This window comes from Amphiura filiformis, chromosome 3 (assembly GCF_039555335.1).
Source record: "Amphiura filiformis chromosome 3, Afil_fr2py, whole genome shotgun sequence".
NCBI lineage: Eukaryota > Metazoa > Echinodermata > Ophiuroidea > Amphilepidida > Amphiuridae > Amphiura > Amphiura filiformis.
In genome coordinates this window covers 46,552,587-46,575,631 of record NC_092630.1, presented here as the reverse complement: position 1 = coordinate 46,575,631, position 23,045 = coordinate 46,552,587, and the positions used below count along the sequence as shown (strand labels likewise).

Below are 23,045 nucleotides of genomic sequence, written 5' to 3'. Positions count from 1 at the left end.
CTGTTGTTAACACTGGTATTCCTCTTGTCCATTTACGTCCCCCTCGGTGCCCACGTCTCTGCCATCGTTTCCGTGTATTCCGTTGGATGTTCTGTGAAACACTGGTAACATTGGTGGAACAATGAGTATCACAAGGAGAACGTAGTAATCCCAACGAACCAAGATGATTGCAAGTTTAGTCAGTTAAATGACAGCCCGCTTGCCCATGTGTAGACAATGCATAAAGCAAATCACTACTATACGTTGTGAAATGATCGCCATCATGTCCCATAGTGAAAAGCGTATTCATCACCAGCGCGTAATTCAAGCGTGAAATAGTTCGTCGTGAATCAATATGGTCAGTGTATGATGCTATGCTACTACGTGTAGTATCCTCACACAGTAGCAAACCAGCGTTGTAAGTTGGTACAAATGTACTCAAAATGCAGCAAAATACAGTCAAATATTGTATCGTCGGAGACCTCATCACGATCTATGAGTATAATACTATGTTCATAATGCAAATATATATATTAAAAGTCAAAAAACATTCGACAAAACATGATAAAATTCTCAGAGCAATGTGCAGAGCGACCATCTCGGCGCTGGCTAATGTCTTTAGAACCGGGATGGAGGCATAAATCTGAATTTGGAGTTAGACTTTTTTCCTGCATCAGTCGATTTAAATAGAGCTACGTTAATATGGAAACATTCACTTGTACATTTAGGTTATGTTTGTAAGCCTAAATATCATAATTTTGCATAAAACATTACTTTATATCATCACTACAGCATTGGAATGCTATTGCCTGCCAGGCATTTTCCTTTTCCTGGACGCCTTAATAGTCCCTTACTTTCATATCATATAAAAATGGGTACGCTTGTACCGCACTAATAAGGGGCACACCACTAAATCAATGCGCCATTTGTGTAACCCTAATGAGTTCCGGTAAAATACAGTTGGGCTGGTCTTTAGACTTATTAATCAGAAAGAGTGGAAAGCCTAAAGCCTATACATAAATTCGTCGCATTTTTACAAAAAAAGTCGCATTTTTATAATTATTGAGAAAATAGGTCCGCGAATTAAAAAATGGCAGAATCGGGTTTGCAGTCTTGAGAGCATGTCAAAATCATTGGGGATTTTTGAAATCATCGTTCCTCGAACGATATTCAGGTGACCTCGAGCCTTTCATATAAATCAATAGTATTTCGCTATCAGTTGAGCGATATTTAATCCGATCCAACTCATATTTTATTCGTTGCATTATATATTTTGGCGTCACACAAAAAAGTATTCGTCGAATATTCGCCTCGAATATGCACTATGAACCGACCCTTACTGACATGTGTTTAGAGTAGAGTATTGAAGAAAACATGTGTGTAATTTTGGTTCATTTTGATGGACAGGATTTTAAGAGATGACCTTGTGAAAAATTATAAGTTTCTTTTTGAGCTCAGTTTATATGTGTCCCAATTCAGCAAAGTGTACCTGAAGTGTATTTGCCAAAAAAGTGAGATTTGCTCATTTGTACAAAGGGACCAAAGATTATCAGAAATTTTAACCAACCATTTCAACAGGGTATAAGTTTACCGCAGCACCAAAACTTGCGGATTACTATCAAAATTGGGTGCCAAATTGTGCACCTCGTACTAGCCATCCAAGTATTCTGAACCTACAATAATTCACTCAACACTATACAACACTATACAATATGTAAGAATTTCAAATTCCATTAGGTGTGTTGAAAATAACTTAGAAACCACCCTATTTTTCCTAATTTTGGTGTGGTTAAGGGATCTGGAATGAGCGTTTCGACAGTATATTTTGTGGGACATGAGAGCACATCAGATATATCGAATTGCATTCTGAATACGAAGAATGTCTTTCTGATATCAAATAATTTTCATTTTTTTTGAAATTCACGATATAATACAAATTTTATGATAAATTATTAAAATTTGATATTTTTCACATTTTTGATATATAACAGTCCTCGAAGTAAATGTTATAAATCTAATGACACATTCTTAAAGTGTATGTAACTGGGAAGAAAAGCCGACGATCAATTGAAAATTTTGACCTTTCATATTGAAGATATGGATTTTTTTTCCCAAAAAGACCTAATTTTTTTTGGTGTTTTGGGAAAAAATTCCATATCTTCAATATGAAAGGTTAAAATTTTCAATTGACCGTCGGCTTTTCATCCAACCTACATACACTTTAAGTATAAATCATCAGATTTATAAAGTTTACTTCGAGTACTGTTAAAAATCAAAAATATCAATTTTCAATCATTTGCCATAAAATGTGTATTACATTGCGAATTTCAAAAAATCAAAATTATTTGATATCAGAAGGACATTCTTCGTATTCAGAATGCAATTTGATATGTCTGAAGTGCTCTCATGTCCCACAATAAATCCAAACGTTCATACCCCCACCCTTAATTTAACTATACCAATTTCTATTCATATACTCACCCCAAGGAAGATATTTTGACCATCTTTCACAGGGGTAGTGTGGATTTTAAATGGAATAGTCCAACAGAATTGGTAAGAAACATGTTACATAGAATGTACCATGCATCCTTCCAATGTCCTAGCTAGCAAACTGTTGACCTATATTATTTTTGGACAGGAAGGTTGCTCCTGAGACAAGCAAAATTAATGCCTTTAACAATAGTTGTTGTTAAGGTTTATTCAACTTGGAAATAGATCTAATTACTAAATGAAGGCCACAGCAACAAATATTTTAAACTCCCTAGTAGGCAGCTAACACCTAGATGTTGGTAAAACCTACCTTGTCTCGTATTCTCTGTCTTTCCTTTTCCCTCTCTTCTTCCATCTTTTCATGTTTTGCTTTGCGTTCTGCTTCCTGTTCTTGTCTTGCTTCCTCAATAAGTCTTGCCTCTTCTGCTGCATCTTCATTACCACCACCATCTTCACCTCCTATAGCACCTGTTGCATTATAAAACCATTTAAACAAGTCAATATATTGTAACATTATTTCATGCATTAACCAACTTTCATCTGACTTTCCAGGTTTTATAGTAACAACTATATTACCACAAATTATACATTCATTCTCAATTTCACTTTGACATGTCTATGCAATATTAATTTCCAAAATATTCATGTAACTGATAAAATTGTAAAAAAAATACCAGAAACTCACAGTATTTCTGATGTCATCTGAAAATAAATTGCATAGTAGACACTGCATTTACTTTAATTTACAAAAATGCTGAACAAGATGCCACAAAATTCTCTCTCCCAGTGGTAAAAGTTTTAGAGAAAATTGAGGTTAGAAAAGTGAAAGGTAGTTTACCGCAGAAGTCCCTTGGTCACAGAGAAGATACATAGATACAAAGTTCAAGTGTTAATTACCCCACAGGTTGTGGTGAGCTGTTTCATGCATATCCAGATGACTGAGAGAAATACTTTGACAAGATGAACACATTTTATGAGATTTAGTTTGAGATATGTATTTCGAATTTCTTGTAACACAGTATACGGAACAGACAAGTTGAGGGTTCTTGTAATCCAGGATGACTTCATATATACCTTATTGTGATGTACAACATATTGTATAGCTCTTCATGAAAAGTATACAGATAAAGGCAAAATTATAAAATTCAACAGATTTCAAGGCACTGCAGTTTATATGAAAAAGTACTGAAACCGGTACCAAATGCAACTTAGTTATTTGTTTGCTTAACAAAGTGTTCACAACAGAGGATCCAATATGAATTGCAATTCTATTGTAAACCTGTCTGACAAATGGTTTGATGCCATCTTTCATTGATATTTTTGCATACTCACAAGGTATTAATTTATCATTGTGTTAAGTGCAGTCTGACTCAGCATATACTGAGCTGGATGTTGGAAAACATGATCTTACGCATCTTTGAATCAAATGATTTTGATGGTGGTTTTAGTAAAATGTGGTTTTCACAATGTGTGGTTTAAAAAGGAACAGATATTAGGGTTGTGTCATTATTCTGAAGGACAGTTATTCCAAAGAGTCATTATTTTGGAGGTTTGTTATTCTGAAGAATTATTACTCCAAATTTAAAATAAGACTCATTATTTCACTAAGGTTCATTACTCCAAAGGTTCATTACTTCAAAGGGTCATTACACTGAAGGTAGGGTCATTACTCTGAATTTTAGTATGGCAATCCTTCAGAATAATGATCCTTACCGTAAATTTGGAGTAATGACCTTTCGGAGTAAGCCTTCTGAGTATTGACCCTTCAGAATAACAAACCTTCAGAGTATTGGCCCATTGGAATTAACAAATCTTTGGAGTAATGACCTTTCAGAATAACGACCCTTTGGAATAATGAACTGTAACCAAAATATTTGATCGCTATCAGCCTAATATGCTTCACTGCATCACAAATATAGGAAATATTAAATCTTGATATGTTTGTGGACTAATATCCATCAAAAGATTCATAATTACAAATATATATGAATGCAGTGTTAGAAATATGCCTCAAAAAGTTACAGGCCAGCCGGGCCTGTAACTAAAAAGTTACCGGCCAGCCAGGCCTGCAACTACACTGCTAGTCAGAAAAGTTACCGGCCAAGCCAAAAAGTTACAGGCCAATGGCCGGCTGACCGGCCCTATTTCGAACGCTGTATGAATGGGTAATTTGAAATCTGTGACACTTATTTGTCCTAAATATATCCATTTTTTTATACGGGTAAACTGCCACACCTAAGAAAGAAAAGATGTAACTACATATGAAATATGGATGTCCAATCTATCATGATCTTTATAATGTTGTGTTATTTTTAGGTGAGTGACCCAAATAAACAACAGTCTTTAGAGGACTGGTATCTCTAGATAGCATGTAAATTTACATTCAGTGTGAGTTCTGAATCTATGCATACAAATTGTCATTGCAGTGTGCCCCTAAAATGGAAACAGATGAAGCAAGTTTCTATCTTATGTTGGTTATGTATGCATCCTGGAGGGCAAACAATTTGTCAACCAAAACATTTTTCAACAGCATTATGCATAGCTTGGATGTAAGTTTGTGTGTGGGTCTTCCCAATTGGAATTTATATGGAATACAGATTTTATAAGAGCAAAATAGGTTGAGCTTTCAATTTGCATATAATAATTGCATGTTTGTATTTACAACATAGTTTTTCATTTATTAATAAAAAATGTGTAAACCTATTCTATTTTTTCTTTATATTTAAGCTACATCAATATGCTTAATGCTCTGCATGCTAGCCATGCGCTTCAACGGAAAAAGTTCAAGTTTTGAAATATTTTTCAAATTATCAAGAGCTATCTTAAGAACTACTGAACCAATACTAGGCTTGTTTGTACTCATTTTAATGCATTTTTCATGCTGATTCCAAATATGGTCAGGAAAATTTACATTTCTGAAATTTTTGGATTTAAAATTTTTTTTGAAACATGTCGTCTCCAGTCAACACCCGCGTGAAGAGAGTTAAGAATGGGCTGAAGGAGAAGTGACTCAAGCAGTAGGAGAAAGAGGAGGGAAAGAAAATGGGGGAAGAAAAACCTGAACAATGAGGAAGAAATTCTAGAACATGCAGTGGAGGAAGAATTAAGGGAGAAGCAAATGGAGAAAGAAACTCAAATCTTGTGATGAAATAAAATGAGGAAGAATAAAATATAAATAGGAAAAGGATAAGGAAGCACAACAAAATAGAGGAGGAAATGGAAGGAGTTAACCCATTACATAGTAAAGTCTATGCTTAAGTCATCTTTTAATCCACTGAAGTATGCATTGAACGTGATGTTGATATCAATGGCATTTATGTAATGGAATATCATTGCAAATTAATATTGAAATGATATATGGGTTTGTCAAAGCAGATGGGTTTCTACTTCCATAGTATCAATGATGTCAAGGGAGTTTTGAAGAAGCTTATCATAAATTGGTTTCAAAATTGAACATTGGATCTTTTGTGATACTACATAATTTAACATTAATGGCTACAATGGATCAATAGCAATAGGACATTTCGTACATTGTGTCAATAATGCTTGCTTTTAACTTAAAGCGTTACTTAATGCTCTGCATGCTGCACATACATTTCAACATTAAAAGTCCCAAGTTTTAAGATATTTTCTCAATATATCAAAGAGGAATCCCAAGAACCACTGAACCAATACTAGGCTTGTTTGTATTCATTTTAATATATTTTTCATGCCGATTTCAATAATGGCCATGACAATGTAAAATTCTGAATTCCTAGGATTTTTAGTCTACACCTGCATGGAAAGGGTTAACAGGGCATGTGATTCTATGATCAAAAAGCTAAAGATAGCTAAAGATGTAGGCATGTTATCTGTGACACTTATTCTATTATTGCATACTATGTGTCAATACTCTCATTTCAGTACCACAGTTCAGTGACCTCCAGTCAAGAATCATGTACTCAAAATTTGACATAAAGGTTTTGAGTATGAGTTTTTGTACCCAATATATTCAAAGGTCACCTTATAAATGTAGAAACATATAGAGGTTAATAAACTGTGTCCTTCAGATGAGCATGTTTTTGATCCTAGTGCATGTAATTGCATGTTATCTTCTACTCTTCTTAGAAATGATCTTTGAACTTCAAAATCATTCCGATGCAATTGATGTAGTTTCTTTCCTAAGACATTATATCGATCCTATCCTTTGTTTTTCAATATTCAAGCCCACGTGCACATAGCTTAGTGTTGTTGAGTAGGAAGACGGGGATTTCTTGTGACTGGGAATACATCTGACTTTTTGTCTAAAACAACCCTGCAGGTACACTACAGCATATATAAGCAACCCTACACCACAGTCAGAGCAGAAGCAATTTATTCTACCAGTTTAACCCGCTATTTTATACATGTCCCGGAAACACAGGCAGGTGCCATGATTTGGGAGATGGGGACATATCATCCACAGTGCAGGCCTTATCAAACATACTACCTGTTTTGCTTTTCTTTACTGCATTCACCATTCTTATTTTAAGTCGAAGAAAGAAGAAAGTGTAAGTTTGAGACTGAGACTGAGACTAAGACTGAGGTAGAAAGCTGCAGAGTCAGAGACATGATGATATGAAGGGACAGCCAGATTGAAAGTTGCAGATATTTAGTGCAAAAGACAGTGAGAGAGAAGAGCGAGAGGGAGGAGGAAGAGATAGTGAGAGGGAAGGGAAAAGCCAGAAAGCCAAAAAGCCAGAAAGAAATCCAGAAAGTCAGAAAGAAAGCCTGAAACAAAGCCAGAAAGAATCAAAAGAAAGCAAGCAGAAAAGAAAGCAAGAAAACAAGAAAGCAAAAAAAAAGAAAGCACAACAGAAAGAAAGAAAGAAAGAAAGAAAGAAAGAAAGAAAGAAAGAAAAAGAAAGAAAGAAAGAAAGAAAGAAAGAAAGAAAGAAAGAAAGAAAAAAGAAAGAAAGAAAGAAAGAAAGAAAGAAAGAAAGAAAGAAAGAAAGAAAGAAAGAAAGAAAGAAAGAAAGAAAGAAAGAAAGAAAGAAAGAAAGAAAGAAAGAAAGAAAGAAAGAAAGAAAGGAAAAAGAAAGAAAGAAAGAAAGAAAGAAAGAAAAAAGAAAGAAAGAAAGAAAGAAAGAAAGAAAGAAGGAAAGAAAAGAAAGAAAGAACAAACCAAAGAAAGAATAAATTGAAGATAGAGAGAAGATGAGAGAAGTCAGAGAGAGAGAGAGAAAGGTCAGAGAGAAATAGAGAGAAGAGCAACCGAGGTGAAAGAAAAGAGAAAAGAGAAAAGATAATAAATGATAAAAATTAGCAACCAACAAAGAGTACACATCTGTAAAACAAGACTCAAATGACTTGCACTTTTCATTGAGGTTAGATCTCACAACGACATGTTCAAAACTCAACATATAATATGTGCAATTTCCCTGTTAAACATCAAATGAATCAGGTTTTCTCAATTTTAGACAATTTCAAACCAACTTTATACAGATGATAACAGCCACCAATGATTTAATTCTAGCATCATCAGGCAACCCATACACCTCAGGATAATTCCCATTGAAATATTAAAACCCATCACCTCATCAAACTGATCAAAACTGACTATTTTGCTATTTCCCAAAGTTTTGCAAAAGAAACTAAAGTATGTCATCAATTCCAGTAGGCCTACAAATGCTCAGAGCATTAAAACATGATTATGCTTGATTTGAATTAATGTTGAGAATACATACTGGCTTTGTGGTGACATAGGTTTGGTTTCTTTTGCAAAAGATTTAGAGGAATACAGAAATGGTCAATTTACGATAATATTTAGCATCCACATTTCCCCAAAATGCGCTTTGATTATAACATGAATGTCACCAATCTCATTTGCATGCATCTACCTGCAACCACCCAGTGTTGGCGCTGGTTTATGTATTGAAAATTAATTGAATCAACTGTAGTAATTAAACTGCTCTGTCACTTTCAAGATCCAATAGGCTGTTCATTTAAAATCCACACTACCCCTGTGGAAGATTTTGGAAATATCTTCCACAGGGGAGTATGAATTTCAAATGGAATGAATACATTTCAGCTCCATTTGAAACTCACCCTCCCTCTGTGGAAGATTCAGGTTGAATCTTTCTCAGAGGGTGTATGAAATTCAAATGGAGCTGCCTATCGTGCTCATTCCATTTGAAATTATACTCCCCTGTGGAAAATATTTCCAAAATCTTCCACAGGGGTAGTGTGGATTTTAAATGGAATAGCCCAATAATTGTTGAAATGCTTATGTTATATTCAAGACCAATAAAGCTGATGAACTAGCACAGGACATGGTTGTAGATAACTATTTTCATGCCATTCTGTCATGCCCTTGTTGCATTACTTACCAGCTTTTATCATGTGAAGAAGGTAGAAAATTCACAAAGATGGATCATGGTTGGTAATATGGAAGGTGAACATAAATAGCTATAATATGCTCTCTGTGCAGCTTTATGAAGCTGTATATATACTCAGTTGTTAGTGGTCAATGATTAGGTTTTAATAACTAATTGAATTATCTTTTCAAGGAAAACAATCCAGCTTATTAGTAAGATCCGAACTGATTATCACTAGCAATTGCATTATACTTTCTCCTTTTTATGATAATTTAAAGGGCTGATGTTCTGCTGTGATTTGAATGAACAAATTATTTTGTGATTAAACAAAATTGGTATGCATGATGAATAATACTAATATAAGTGAAATCAGAATTTCATTAAAGAAAAAAATTAATGTGTTAGGTGACAAAAAAAAATTGTTCTAGGCCTCAACGACACAGATTTTGCATTTGGGGGATTTAAAAATATTTTAGCCCGGTATGAAATAAAAAAGACATTTTTTGGTCAAAGTGGATTGATTTTGACAGAAATGTTTTGGAAAAAAAATCAAACAATTTGCACAAATGTTTTGATTTGTCAAATTTTTAGTGATTTTTTAAGGTCATTTAGCTTCTTCCAGAAAAAAAATCCAGACCAAGCAACCCTACTTGGCAAGTCCATCTGTTGTTTATTTTTGAACAGTTTTTTTTTGTTACTGTTGCCTTGTGTATAAATTATGCCTTGCTAGTCTGAATCTGTTTTCTTGCTGGACCTGGATATCCCTATGGTTGGTTGCCATAACATTGTCACTCCACAAATCTGTTATCTACATGTATAAGATGTACATTTGACCAACATAATTATGATATGCATGTACAGTATACACAGAAGATAGGTATATCACAAAAGCTATCTATTAATGACCTCATATATCAAATATATGGACATATTGAAGTGACAAATAAAAATACCCTCTGGACTCTATATTAAAACAAAATATAATGTCATTGGTAAAAAGTTGTATTTTTTCTCAAAAATGTTACCTTATAGGGCCTAAAGGATAAGAAAATCTCTTCAACATTTCCATCAATATCAAGCCATGTTTCAGCAAATAACAATTGCACAATAATCTATTTCAAAATACTGCAGCAATGCGTTGGCCTTTCCAAACCAATTTTACATCAATTTAGGAGCTTTAATGGAAATGCGTATAAAATCTCACTAGTTTACCTACATCTACAGCAATTTACTTTCAACCCACTCAGTTCAAGAAAATAAATCACCGCATTGACACTATAATTTGTTCTCAACTGGAAAACTGTAAAAAGCCTTTTTCCTTGTGAATATAAAACATAAAATAGCACTTGTGTATTTGAGGCACAGTAGAATTACATTCTACGCTCTCACTGTGTCCCCAGTGGGAATTAACCACAAATCTGAGTAATAAAGGCCAATAATGGGTTAGTCTGTTTGAAATCCATACACCCTCTATGGAAGACATAATCTTAATCTCCTGCACAGGGAGTGTAGATTTTAATAGGAGTCACCCATTCTGGTTGCCCCATTTGAAATTCACACCACGTGTATGGGAGATTAAGGTCATGTCTTCCATAGGATGTATATGGCGTTCAACTTGAATAGCCCAATTAGGCTCCTGACACAATTGTTTTATCTAATTATATATATATAAAGGAGGTATACTGATGACAATGACCTCTGTGTTGTCATCAAGTGCAAAAACAAACTAAGCATCATTATCATATCATAGATAAAAGTATAAAATCCTTACATAAAACACAAGAAAACATAAATACAAATACAAATAACACCAACACAAAATAAGGTCACCGATGTGAATCTACATGCATTAGGGGAATGAATTCAACACACTTGCATATAAAGCCTCACCCATAACATCCATTAATAGTATCCTTTTACATGCTATATTACATTGTATAGCAATCATATCATGCATATATGGTATGGTTACATATGCTTGAGTATAGTCTGACCCAAGACTAGGCATGTTTGAACTTGACAATATTTAGAGTGTTTTTTCTATAAGTAAACAGAAGCATTGGTTGAGTTTTAAAGGTGTAATAATTTACATTTCTAGCAAATACACCTAAACTTGTTTATGTCTAGTTGACTGCACCTCACAAATTGAAACATAAATGGGTTTAAAGCTTTGGACATAAAATCTCTCGCTAGTCCCATTTTGTCATGGCACTAGCTATTCATCACTAGTTTAATGCTAAAACATGTTATGTGCTAGGCGGCAGCATCTTATCATATAAATTGTTTATATGTGATTCAATCAACCGGTATGAGTTGAAAGTTGGACATATTCCATTTTAATTTTGCTATATTGGGGCCGTTATACAATATAAATACTATATTTTGCAGAAAATTACATCAAAATTGAATCAATAATTTCAAAGATATAATCTGATAATGAATTTGTTAAATAAGAGCAAATAAAAGAAGCTGGATGTTTATCTAGGATGTATCTCGGAATTGATTTTCACAACATCTGTCTCATTTTGTCAGATTGCATCAAATGGATGAGCCATGGAATGGAATTATTACTAGAGTGGTGTGTGTACCAATGCAACTGGTTTTATTACTACATCGATATTATAGGACAACAATATATTCTGCTAGGTTGTGAATTTGTTGCTTTGGATGTATTTTATTTCTTGATGGGTGCATTATCTCTACTGAAAATACACCATAAATGTAAAGACAGAATAATACTTGTTTTGAGAGTATCACTGTTCAACTAAAAGTATATGGCTATCTGTAGTTTGTATCTTTAGTTGATAGCAAATTCAAATTTAATATCAACCAAAAATAGCCATATCGGAATATACTAAACATGGCTGTGGATTCTTGCTATCTACTAAAGATAGCAATATGTAGTTTAAATTTTCTACTAAAGTAATCAATTAGTAGATAGCAATGTATACTACTGAAACATAACTTGATTTAATGCTATCTACTGAAGATAGCAATATGCAATTTCATTTTTATATCAAGGTAAAAGAGAAATCAATTGCTACCATATCTATTTACGATAACAAAATACAACATAATAAATACAACTGTTGATCATTATCATATACCTACGGAAGATAGCAATGTACAGTTTAATTTTCTGCTCAAATTGCTATCTACTAAAGAGAGCAAATTGTACATTATTAGAATAGTTGTGGACTATTGTTATCTACTGAGGAGACCATGTTCAATCTGATTTTTTGACTAAGTGGTCAAATGTTATCTGCTAAAGATAGCAATTATTTGAGCATACTTTATATAGCTATGGAACATTGCTATCTACTGAAGATAGCAATGTGCAATTTAATTTATCTTCTCAAGTAACCAATTACTATCTAGAGTCTACTAAAGATGGCCAAGTATATTATTGGATTAAATTAATAGAGCTGTAGATTATTATACTGAAGATAGCATTGTTTAATTTGAATTTTCTATGGAAGTAATAGCGATGTACTTTATTAGAATACACTAAATATATAGCTGTTGAACATTGCTCTCTAGCTGTTGAACATTGCTATCTACTGAAGATAGCAATGTGTAATTTGAATTTTCTACTAAAGTAATCAAATGCTATCTACTAAATGTAGTCATGTACATGTATTAGACTATATGCTGCTTACAGCTGCGGATTATTGCTATATACTGAAGAAAGGGATGTGTTATTTGAATAATTTTTGATGTAAATTATTAATTTAAATCTATATATGGAAACTAGCATTGTACTTTATTGGAAAATAATAAACATTAGTGTGGATTATTGCTATGTACTTACATTTGATTTTTCTATTCAATCAATCAATTTTTATCTACTAAAGATAAAATGTTGATAAATATTAAACTGGATTTAATACCATCTTTGAAGATAGAAATATGTAGTTTGATTTTTCTCCTGAAGTAATTAACTGATATCTACTGAATAATTGGATACTAAACTTGCTGTCTACTGAAGACAGCAATGTGTAAATGGATTCTACTAAGGCAAAAAAAAAAAAAAAAAGCAAAACAATATTGGCATAACCCAACCTACCCTAAATATACTGCCGACCCTGAATATTTTCATTTATTTTAAGGGAAAAAATGTCATTCAAATGTTATAATTGTGGATAATAAATACTATAAAATTCAAACAAAGTAGTTTATGAATGTTTTAAGTTAAAAATAGTAAAAGTTGTAAATCCGATATCTACTGAATAGAAGATAACCATCAACTCTCCAACAGCACCCATGTTTAGTTATTTGCTATCATAAAACAAGCAGCAAGATAATATTTGTCTTGTCATCTTTCAGTGGGTTTGAAGACTTTTCTTATACATTCAAAAACCTATTTCATTAAGGTTTAAGCTGGTTTCTATTTTAAATTGCCCATACTCCATTATATAAAAAGCAACACACTCAAGTCTAATGGGCAAAGCACTCGTCTAAAACCTGCTGCATAAATCAGGGGTTATTCAATCTCTGTACACATAGCAGTACTGTTTTCTTAACCTTCTTCCCCATCACAGTAACAAAAGCAGGTAAAAAGAACTGTTGATATAGCATCGGGCCTTTGGAAATCTACAGACTTCTTAACAGACAATACCTGTAGGCAGACACTATACAATCAAAGTGACGGGAATTAAATGCTTCAACATCAATATTTCACAGGCAGTTTTATTTGAGCCAAATCATCAATCACATATAAATTCAACTGCTTTAGGGTATCTGTTTTAGAAAAAAAAATCTCTCATTCCAAGTTCCTTTAATACTTCTGTATTGAGTCAATGTAAAAATTCCTGCTATATATCTTTTTCTAATGTAAAACAAACCAAAACAAGAAACCTTGGATTACATCGGGCGAGTACAGACAAATACTGAATACATTTGGGGGATTATATTTGTCATTGTAAAATGGTTGTAAGATGCATCAATCAAAGGGAATTAAGAGAGCATTTGTATTTTTAACTTCATACAGGAATTAAAGATGTATTTGAGATGTACTAAAAGTCATCATGCTATAAAGGGTTGCTATCTCGCTACCCTCAAGCTACATACTTAAATAATCTAGTAGAATTTGACTAGATTCCAGTAAAATAATATGTCATCTGATTTCTTGTCAAATTTCTACCAGAAAACATGTTAAATTTGAAACAAATAGTGTCAAATTTGACACTAATTAAGTCAAATTCAGCATGATTCTGATCAAAGTTCAACCAGAAATCAGGTGACTTATTATTTTACCAGGAATTTTGTAAAATTTAACTATACCATTTTGAGAGTTTACATTTTATGTGGATTAATGTTAGGAAATTTTGTTTAAATTAAACAACAATTTAATTTTTTATCTTACTTGCATGCAATTCAGTTGACTAGAACAATTTTGCATGAGATTAGCTTATTACCAGGTCACCCGTACTGTGATGCAGGACAACTTTAATTAGATATGTAATCAATCAATAATTTATCTATTTGCATTTTGTTTACTCGTCTGCGGTTGAAGAGTGTGATGTTTTTTGAAAATGTCTGTTGAAAAAAAAAATTCTAATGAATATTTTTGTTAAGTATGCCGAATTCAATTTGTAAGAAGTTCTCTTGTGTTTTTTCCTGTTGTTTGTTTGTTTGTTTGTTTTAGATCAGATCAGATATTTTTGTATTCCTAGATCTTATAATTAATTTTGGCATATTTGCAATGATTACACATGTCCCAACTTACACCAAATTAGAATCAGCCAAAATCGTTGAGTTATTCAGGTCAACAGAGAAATGTTGACATAATTTCAGCCATTAAATCCCCCATAGAACTGTTAAATGCTAAACAGCCAAAATGGCCTGGGTTTATTTCACTTTACCTTATTATTTCAGCTTAAAATGGACAGAAACCTTCCTGACAGTAATAACTAGTATTATTTCAGCATTTTGAGTAAGGAATAACAAGACAGGAATAACAAAATTAGAATTTGATGGAAATAGTACATTGTGACTTTAAATATCATGAACGAAATCTTATTCAACTCATTCAAAAGAGCGCTGTTTTCTCGGTTGATAGATATACATGATGAAACTCTATGACATAATGATAAATTCTTTAAGTAGCATATGGTCAATTGGGAAATATACAGGACAGGTGGAAATTGTCCTATACTGTGTGAGTAATAACATGAAATAATTGGGTAGCCATTTGGGGGCCATCAGAAGTGGCAATTGAATAAGACACATTGCAACATGTCATTGTTTTATATGCCAATCCAGGCAATATTGTTTCATGACCTTAATTACCACTAAGATAATTTAGAGGGATTATCAGGGATTGGCTGTACGAAATATTCCGGGGAAATATTTTATCTAATTACTTCCCAAATGATTAACAAATATAAATAGGCCAATTTGATTGTAATATCTTACATAAATATTTCAATAAAAGATTGTAAATAACTTGCTATGTATAGACCCTATTGAATAAATTCAACCAGAACAGTATAAAAATTGAAATGGCAGACATGTTGGTTCTAAGTTCTCAGTGAAAGAGGGACAAGTCTCTAGTTCAATTCCAAAACCATTCATACCTATCAACTGTTTTATTGTATTATCAAGCAAATTGCCCCATGGTGCCTTACGGAGGGCCGAATTTTATTCTAAATAAGGATGCAATGAGTGACGTAGTATTTGAAAGGGTCTATATGTATATCCAACAATGTTGACTGCTCACACATTTCTGTTAGCCATGGTTTCCGAATTCAACAGCCTCAATTGCACATAATAAAAGTAAGTGCATACTTTTACCCCACCTTAATATTGAATGTAAGATTTTGTCTTTACCAAATTGTTTTCCCCTTCCATTTGTTCAGTTCATTAGTACTTCTATATGATCGTTCAAAAAATGAAAAATGTTGTTCAAAAAATGAAAAATATATCTTAACTTGTTGTATTTTAAAGTGTCCTGGGCCGATATTCATAAAGCCTTGCTAAATTAGCAACCAACTAGTGCTTAGCAAGATGTTAAATCCACTAGTTGATAGCTACGTAGCAATCAACTAATTTCTTATTCATAAAACCTTGCTAAACACTTTGCTAACTAGCTATCAACTAGAAATATTTAGCTGATAACTTATTTGGGTGTTTTGGGTGCTATATGGCCTTCAACAGTTGTGTAACATCTAATACAATAGGCTTATATAATACATGTCTATTATACTTGAGCTCTGAACCACAGTCAAAATGATCAAAATGTAATGACTCATTGCTGATATTAATACTGATATTAATATAAAAAATATTAAAATTGTAATGATAATATAAATGGCACATTCAGTTCTTATTCATTTATTTATTTATTTATTTATTTATAGATTTATTTATATAGGCCTATTTGTTTATTTATTTATTTATTTATTGATTTATTGATTACTGATTGATTAATTGATTTAGAGATTCATTTATATTTAGTCATATATTGATTTAGTCAGTTTCTTAAGTATTATTTGTAGGCCTATGTATTTATTCTGGTTTTGATTTTATTGATTTTGATATTTTTACTTTTGGTTAAACAATACTGGCTTAGTTCAATGTTTATTCATTCACCCTAAATTTGTTGTGTGTTTTTAAGACAGTTTCTTATGTGTAAAACACACTGAAGACCTCAGAAACAGAATATTCTGAGAACATTATTTTTCATAATTGACAACAGTTAATATGAAATTAAAACAATAAATCATGTCAAACTTAGTTCAAAATCATTAAGAGTCAGTGTTCTTAGTTGGTTAATGTAACTTTCATGGATTTTGCTTTGAATTGTAAAGCTGCTTTAAAACCTGTTGGCAATAAGCGTTGCCCTTGCTCTTGGTCCATTGAGTGCACCATCGTAGTCCAGTGGTGCAGGTTGAGGTCTTCCAGGTTGCCTGTCAGCCTGCAGTGGCTCATTTCTGTCTACTGCAATGTTGTGCAAGACCGCTGTTGCTGCTATTACTTTGCAAGTGGATTCCGGCTCTCTCATGCGACTCTGCACATGCATTCAATGGTACCGACGTTTCCATCTCCCAATGGTCTGCTCCACCAATACTCGAAAGTGCCTTTGTGAGCTGCATTGTAGCGTCGTTCATGAGCAGTATGTGCATTCAGGAGGGGTGTCATCAGCCAGTTGCGACAGGGATATCCGCTATCTCCAAGGATATATCCGTCAACCATATGCGTCTCCATATTGTCCCAGACTTGGCTGCTTCTCAGGATTCTGCTATCATGAGCAGACCCTGGCCACCTAGCAACAATGTTGGTCAGTTTTCCTCTGTGATCACATATTACTTGCACATTGATGGACGAGTAACCTTTTCTGTTTACATAGTCTACTTCATTCTCATGAGGCGCTCTATCCAGATGTGTGTCCCGTCCACACACCCGATGACTCCAGGGAAGCGTCTCATATTATAGAAGCCATCCTTAATCTCATCAATGTTATTCTGATCGGGGAACTTAACAAAGTCACCTAGTCTTCTACATACATAATGCATTAGTGACGCGATGGATGGCTCTGTTTGCCGTAGGCTGAGACACTTGTAGGGGATCTCCAACTACACAATGGAAAGTTCCAGTAGAGTAATATTGCAAGGCAATAAGTAATTGCTGATATGGTAGCAGAGCATGGTTTCTTGCAGTATCATGTTCAATGTCTGGGGCGAGTAAGTCAGCAATGTACATGATGTATCCACGGGTAAATCTATATCGCGAATAAAGCTTGTCATCGTCAAAGAAGTCCAATGGACTTCTCCTGTCTCGGAAGACGCGTTCTTTCCTTATTTGACGAAGTTCAACAAGCTCCATGATTCTACGAGCCATGTTGTCAGTACGGTGTCCAAATGCAGACTGACTAGTTGTCAACTAGTGACTTAGCGCTGCCCCAGATCAACTCTAAGTTTTGGCAAAATTTTAGAATGTTGCTAACTCTAACTGGGTTTTATGAATAAGAATTAGCAATCAGCTAGGCTTAGCAGCTTGCTAAAGTCAATTTTAGCTGTCAACTAGGCCTAGCGTGGTTTTATGAATATCAGCCCTGGTCTTGCAAATCACTGATGATCACTTTAAAACCCATTCCAATGTTTTTGTTTCTTCATTCATAATTTAGTTTGTTTGCTTATTTGTTTTAGCTGGCAAGTCTAACACATCTTTTTTAGTTTGTAATTATTATAATATGGAATAAATCCAGATTCACATTTATTACTTGTTTGTTTGTTTTCCCAGGTTGGTCCGTGAGGAACATATGCTGATCCATGGGAAATCCATGGACCGTTCCAAGCTCATACAATAAAAATGCACAAGCCTGGACAGCCAGTGTAGGCTAATAAGTCCAACCGTTATAATATGTAGTACCAATTAGATGCAACATAACAAGTGAAATTTGTTTTTAAAGGTTGTCTATAATTAATTTGACATTCTTTTTTATGCCGTATGACTCGTCATTTTCAAATCAACAACTCAATACGAATACCTTTTAGCTAAAACAATACCGAATACCTTTTAGCTAAAATAATAATGTTTTACGTACAAATGTAGCTATTACAGGGCTTAATTATGTCAGATTTAACCAAGAATAATATACAAAATTGGATATAGTTGGTTCACAATTATGTGAACCAACTATATCCAATATACATTATTCTTGTTGTACATATTAACATTTATGCTATGTATAGTAATTGACTGGTAAATTTTCAGGTGCATTTCATTACATGGGCAATTTCTAAAAATTCAAAGCAGAAAGACCGGTAAAAAAAATCACTGGTCATATATATTTGTCATCCTAATATATCACCTGTTTTAAGCAGTCGATAGCACAAAACAGGTGAAAGATTAAGATGATGAATATAATATATGACCAGTGATTTAATTTTCTTTGCAGGTCTTTTTGCGTTAATTTTTTGAGGCACTGTCCACGTAATGTATACCAGGTTAAGCAGAACATCATGCCCTTATTTTACAAATCATTTGCAACAAATTCCAAATTTTATCTGTTGAAATGGGACAATTCGGGTCACTTTGATTTGCAAATGCACTTTAATTTCTCCTGATACTTGGGCTTAGCTTGGAATCATTTCCAACCTTTTCTAGCGCTGTCATACATGGCACTATATCATCATGCAATTTTTATATTTTTTCCAAATGTCAAAAGGTTAAGTTAAGACCATATTAGGCACGTATTCAACACTAATAACCACACATTTTGGGATGGTAATCATTGGAGACCGCATCCTTCCAAATTACCAGAAAATTGCCCGTTGCACATTCAAACTTGTAATTTGTTTGAAGTGCCAAATGTAAGTACAGAATAAAAGCCTAAGGGGGAAATGCAATAAGAATGATGGACGACATCAGCATACATAATATGCAATCTTTTTGTTGTGCTATTTCGACTATTCAAGAATCATTTCGTATTTATTTTTCTATTATTGTTTTTGGATGTATCACTGAAATTTGGGCATCAAATAAAATTGTGTATCATACTAAATTTAGTAATGTATTAAGTTTCAAATGTGTGTCACTTCCATATAATAAGTACATAATCGGTTAATTGCTTATTGAATCGAATATACTTCGGCTGACAGGTACATAACTTTATGGAATTTTTTTGTCACCTATATGCACTATATTCCAGAGAGGTTCTGGATCTTTCCTTTGGTTATTATTTGCCAAATATTATAAAATATTATTAGTAACAACTAGGACAGTTTTCTTATCATTTTAAGCCAAACAAATGAGATAAAATTAAAGAAAACTCACTTACTATCTTAGTTGCTTAACTACGGTGTTAAAGTCATAATTATGACATGTGTAGACATTATAAATATGCCAAAAATCAAGTTTTAAAAAATTGTCCCAAACTCATCTTAAAAGATTGTACATTGTGGCTTCCAAAGAATTAACCACCAAAATTCTGCAGAGGTAAGAACATTTGTTTCAATTGTTTGGTCTATAAACACTTTCTTGGTTCTGTCTAATTTCAAGAACCTTATGATACAACCAAGCACCTTTTGTTTTTCCAAGAGTGAGCTTCTTTAAAGGCCAAACATTGTAGAATGTCATTCAAATTCCCTGACTTTGGAGACATGAGATCTTTGTTTTGTTTTCTTTCGCAAAGAGTACTCACAAATATTTATTTAAACAATAATATGATTACTAGAAAGAACATACCTGTCACATAGCAACCTATATATCATGTATCTACATCATTGTATTCCTGTCTTTACATACCGTGCCAATATGTAATATCTTACAATCTCAGTTGGTTTGAAGAATTATTGCCAAATATGATCAATGTACAAAAGTCCTTCAAAACCTTCTAAAACTTGTATAATTAATATTATATAATATCACATATTATTATATTATTACATTCCCTATAGATGCTGTGACTTCATGGAAGGGTATGCCCGGGGTAGGTAGGTAGGTACATGGCAGAGGTGTTGGGTGACATTTATACTTGATACTAAAAGTGATGTAATTACCCCAGACATTGTGAGCCTTATATTCAGTAATGAATGCTCTATTGGGCATGGCATGCTTGCCAATGCAAAACTCTCTACCTGGCAGAAAATAGCTCATTTAAAGGAGATCAAAATACAAATCTTTTCAATTTGAATGTACGTGAGATCATCCATCTCACCTGGTTTCTCTTTTTTATATGTTTCTTCACTTTTTCACACACAGAAATATGTGACTGTTTAAAGTTGCAACAGTTGTCTTTCTTATGAAATTCAACATTTTTCTATTTGTGGTTGAGTGGTTTAGCAAGTTTGGTGAATTTAGCATTATCTTTCATAATTCTTCTTATGATTATTTTAGAGGGGGATATCTAACCGCTATGTTGAAAATTTGCTAGGTTGAAGGTTTGTTATGCCCAAAACCAGGCTCTATCACAATATGTTGAATATAAAATATGGTGGAATATGTCAAATATTAAATAAGTTTAGCTAATATTAGGGTTATGTTTAGGGTTAGACTTAGGACTAGAGTTAGGATTAGAGTTAGGATTGGGCAAGGGTTAAAGTTATGGTTAGAACTAGGGATAAGGTTAGAATTTGAGTATTGGGGTAAGGGTTAAGGCTATGGTTAGAACTAGGGTTAAGATTAGGATTAAGGGTACAAGGGTAAGAGTTATAGGGTTAAAGTTGACATAGCTGGAGTTATATAGCCTTTCTTATCACCCTACTCATTAAATGTAATTTGTCTATGCTGTTAGGTGATTCAGCAAGTTTGGTAAATTGAGCATTACTTTTTAAATCGTATAATTCTTCTTGATTGCTTGTTTCTTTTGCTTTGAAAGAGAATCGAGGAAATACATCCCTGCTGAATATCAAAAGGAAATATCTGAAAAATCCATTTGTTTTATCTCCCTAGTCACTTTGCTTTCACCTGTTCTGTTCATTTATTATATTTGTATAATTGAAGAACACGTACCCTCATTACATCAAAAATTGATGGTTGAATGCAATTAATCTAGGAAAAACTCTAATGATCACCTGTGCCTGATTAATACCGATGCTGGTAGAACTAGCATGCACTGTGTGCATAAATTCCCAAGAGTATTTGCTAAATAGAAGCATTCTGGTTTATTTTGTGAAGTATTTATTGGATGAATGTCAAATAAGCAAACCTAACCAGTGGTGTAGATTTCTTATTGCCGGATCGGGGGGATGGGGTTGGAAAAAATTTCTTGAAATATAGGCCTAGTGAATCCTGCACCTTTTGGCGACAGAATAAGTTTATGGTACAAATGAAAATTTTTGCCATTTTGAAGCTAAACTGATGAAATATTGTGCAAAAGTTGAATAAATTTGCGTGCAGCGTCAAAAAAATTGGACTTTGGGGGTCAAAACGGCCAGAAAGCCACAAACAGACATCAACATTAGGGGGATGATTGTATGGACCATACCCCCTACCATTCAATATTTGGGGATTTATCCCCCCATCCCCCGGGATCTACGGTGGTGTGAGGACCCAATACAATGTACAGGGGGCAATAGCTGGATCTTTAAATAATGTCTATACTATACTGCTAGTTTATTAGGAACAATTGTGTTGGGCCCTTGCCCCCCCCCCCCAACCCATCTGCTATAAACCTAAACATCTGTCATTACCTGCATGCAACAAATATATGGGGCTTCTATCCATACACAAGTGCCTTTTCCCCATGTTACTGCTTTCATTTTGCATGACTTGTTTAGCATATTCCAATATTGATATACAAAGCAACCCTGTCTGTTTGTTTCAGCGAGGTATAAACATTTATTCCGTAACCTACCCTCAAGCCTGTATTTGCTGGAGATATTTCTAATTGCACATCTGCAAGTCAAATTTGGTACACAACATTAATATCAGTATGAATCATATTCAAATCTAATTAAATAATACCAATGCAATTATCTGACACCCAAACAAATCCAAACATGCCAAGTCTTCAGCCAGTGTATAATAATAACCTGCCTTACCATATTCTGCAAACTCTTTGCAACTCGGTAACAAAACATGCTAGCAAAAAAATAGGTCCAAAGTGTATGCGTCGCGAATGAAACCACCTTCTCTTGCAACTCTAAACAGTATGCAAGTAAAGAGAGGCACAATATAATTGTTATGAGTATAAGGATACAACACAAGGTCTATACTCACCAAGTAGATCCATAATGCTGTGCTGTGCTTAACCCGCTGGTATCTCTACCACTTGCAAAACTAAACTACCGTGCTGGTGATGCGGATGTCAACACTGGTATACTTTTGGCACACAAAAAATATGAGGTAAAATGTGCACGTGCATGCACATGTACTAGCAAAGGCAAGGTTCCACAAATACACTCCAGACGTTGTATGTAGGTACTATATATGGCGTGGTGTGCATGTGGTAGGACGGATGCAGTATGCGGATGGTGAAGCTATACAACACTGCATGCATACACACACACTCGACAACACAAAGGTATGGGCCTATATGGAGATGTGATAAAAACATAACACAGGAATTACACTACTTATAGCACGCAGACATTGTGGGGTGCCCGGTAAAAAGGGGGAGAAACAGCAAATATTTTGCTGATACTTTAATTTTCATGCTTGGGAGATGGAAAATTGAACTGCTGCAGTTTGAAAACAAAAATATGTAACTGAGACCAAAGAAAATAATATCTGCTGTATGGGAAACAAGTACTGGTTGGTATCATTTGTTGTGCTATTAAATAAATAAAAGTCAGC

The 23,045-nt window shown here is 33.8% G+C and overlaps 1 protein-coding gene across 3 annotated transcripts in view; it reads right to left on the bottom strand.

The window, feature by feature from the left end:
- LOC140148620 (putative complexin-1) overlaps nucleotides 1-23,045 on the bottom strand; it is a 95,910-nt gene that overhangs the window by 52,861 nt on the left and 20,004 nt on the right. For 2 of the 3 annotated variants that reach the window (XM_072170635.1, XM_072170634.1), the window contains exon 3: nucleotides 2,780-2,937. In XM_072170635.1, the coding sequence (XP_072026736.1) occupies nucleotides 2,780-2,937 (158 nt within the window). Of the gene's footprint in view, nucleotides 1-2,779; nucleotides 2,938-22,469; nucleotides 22,773-23,045 lie in introns of those variants that run through there. The other variant, XM_072170636.1, reaches the window with a different exon arrangement.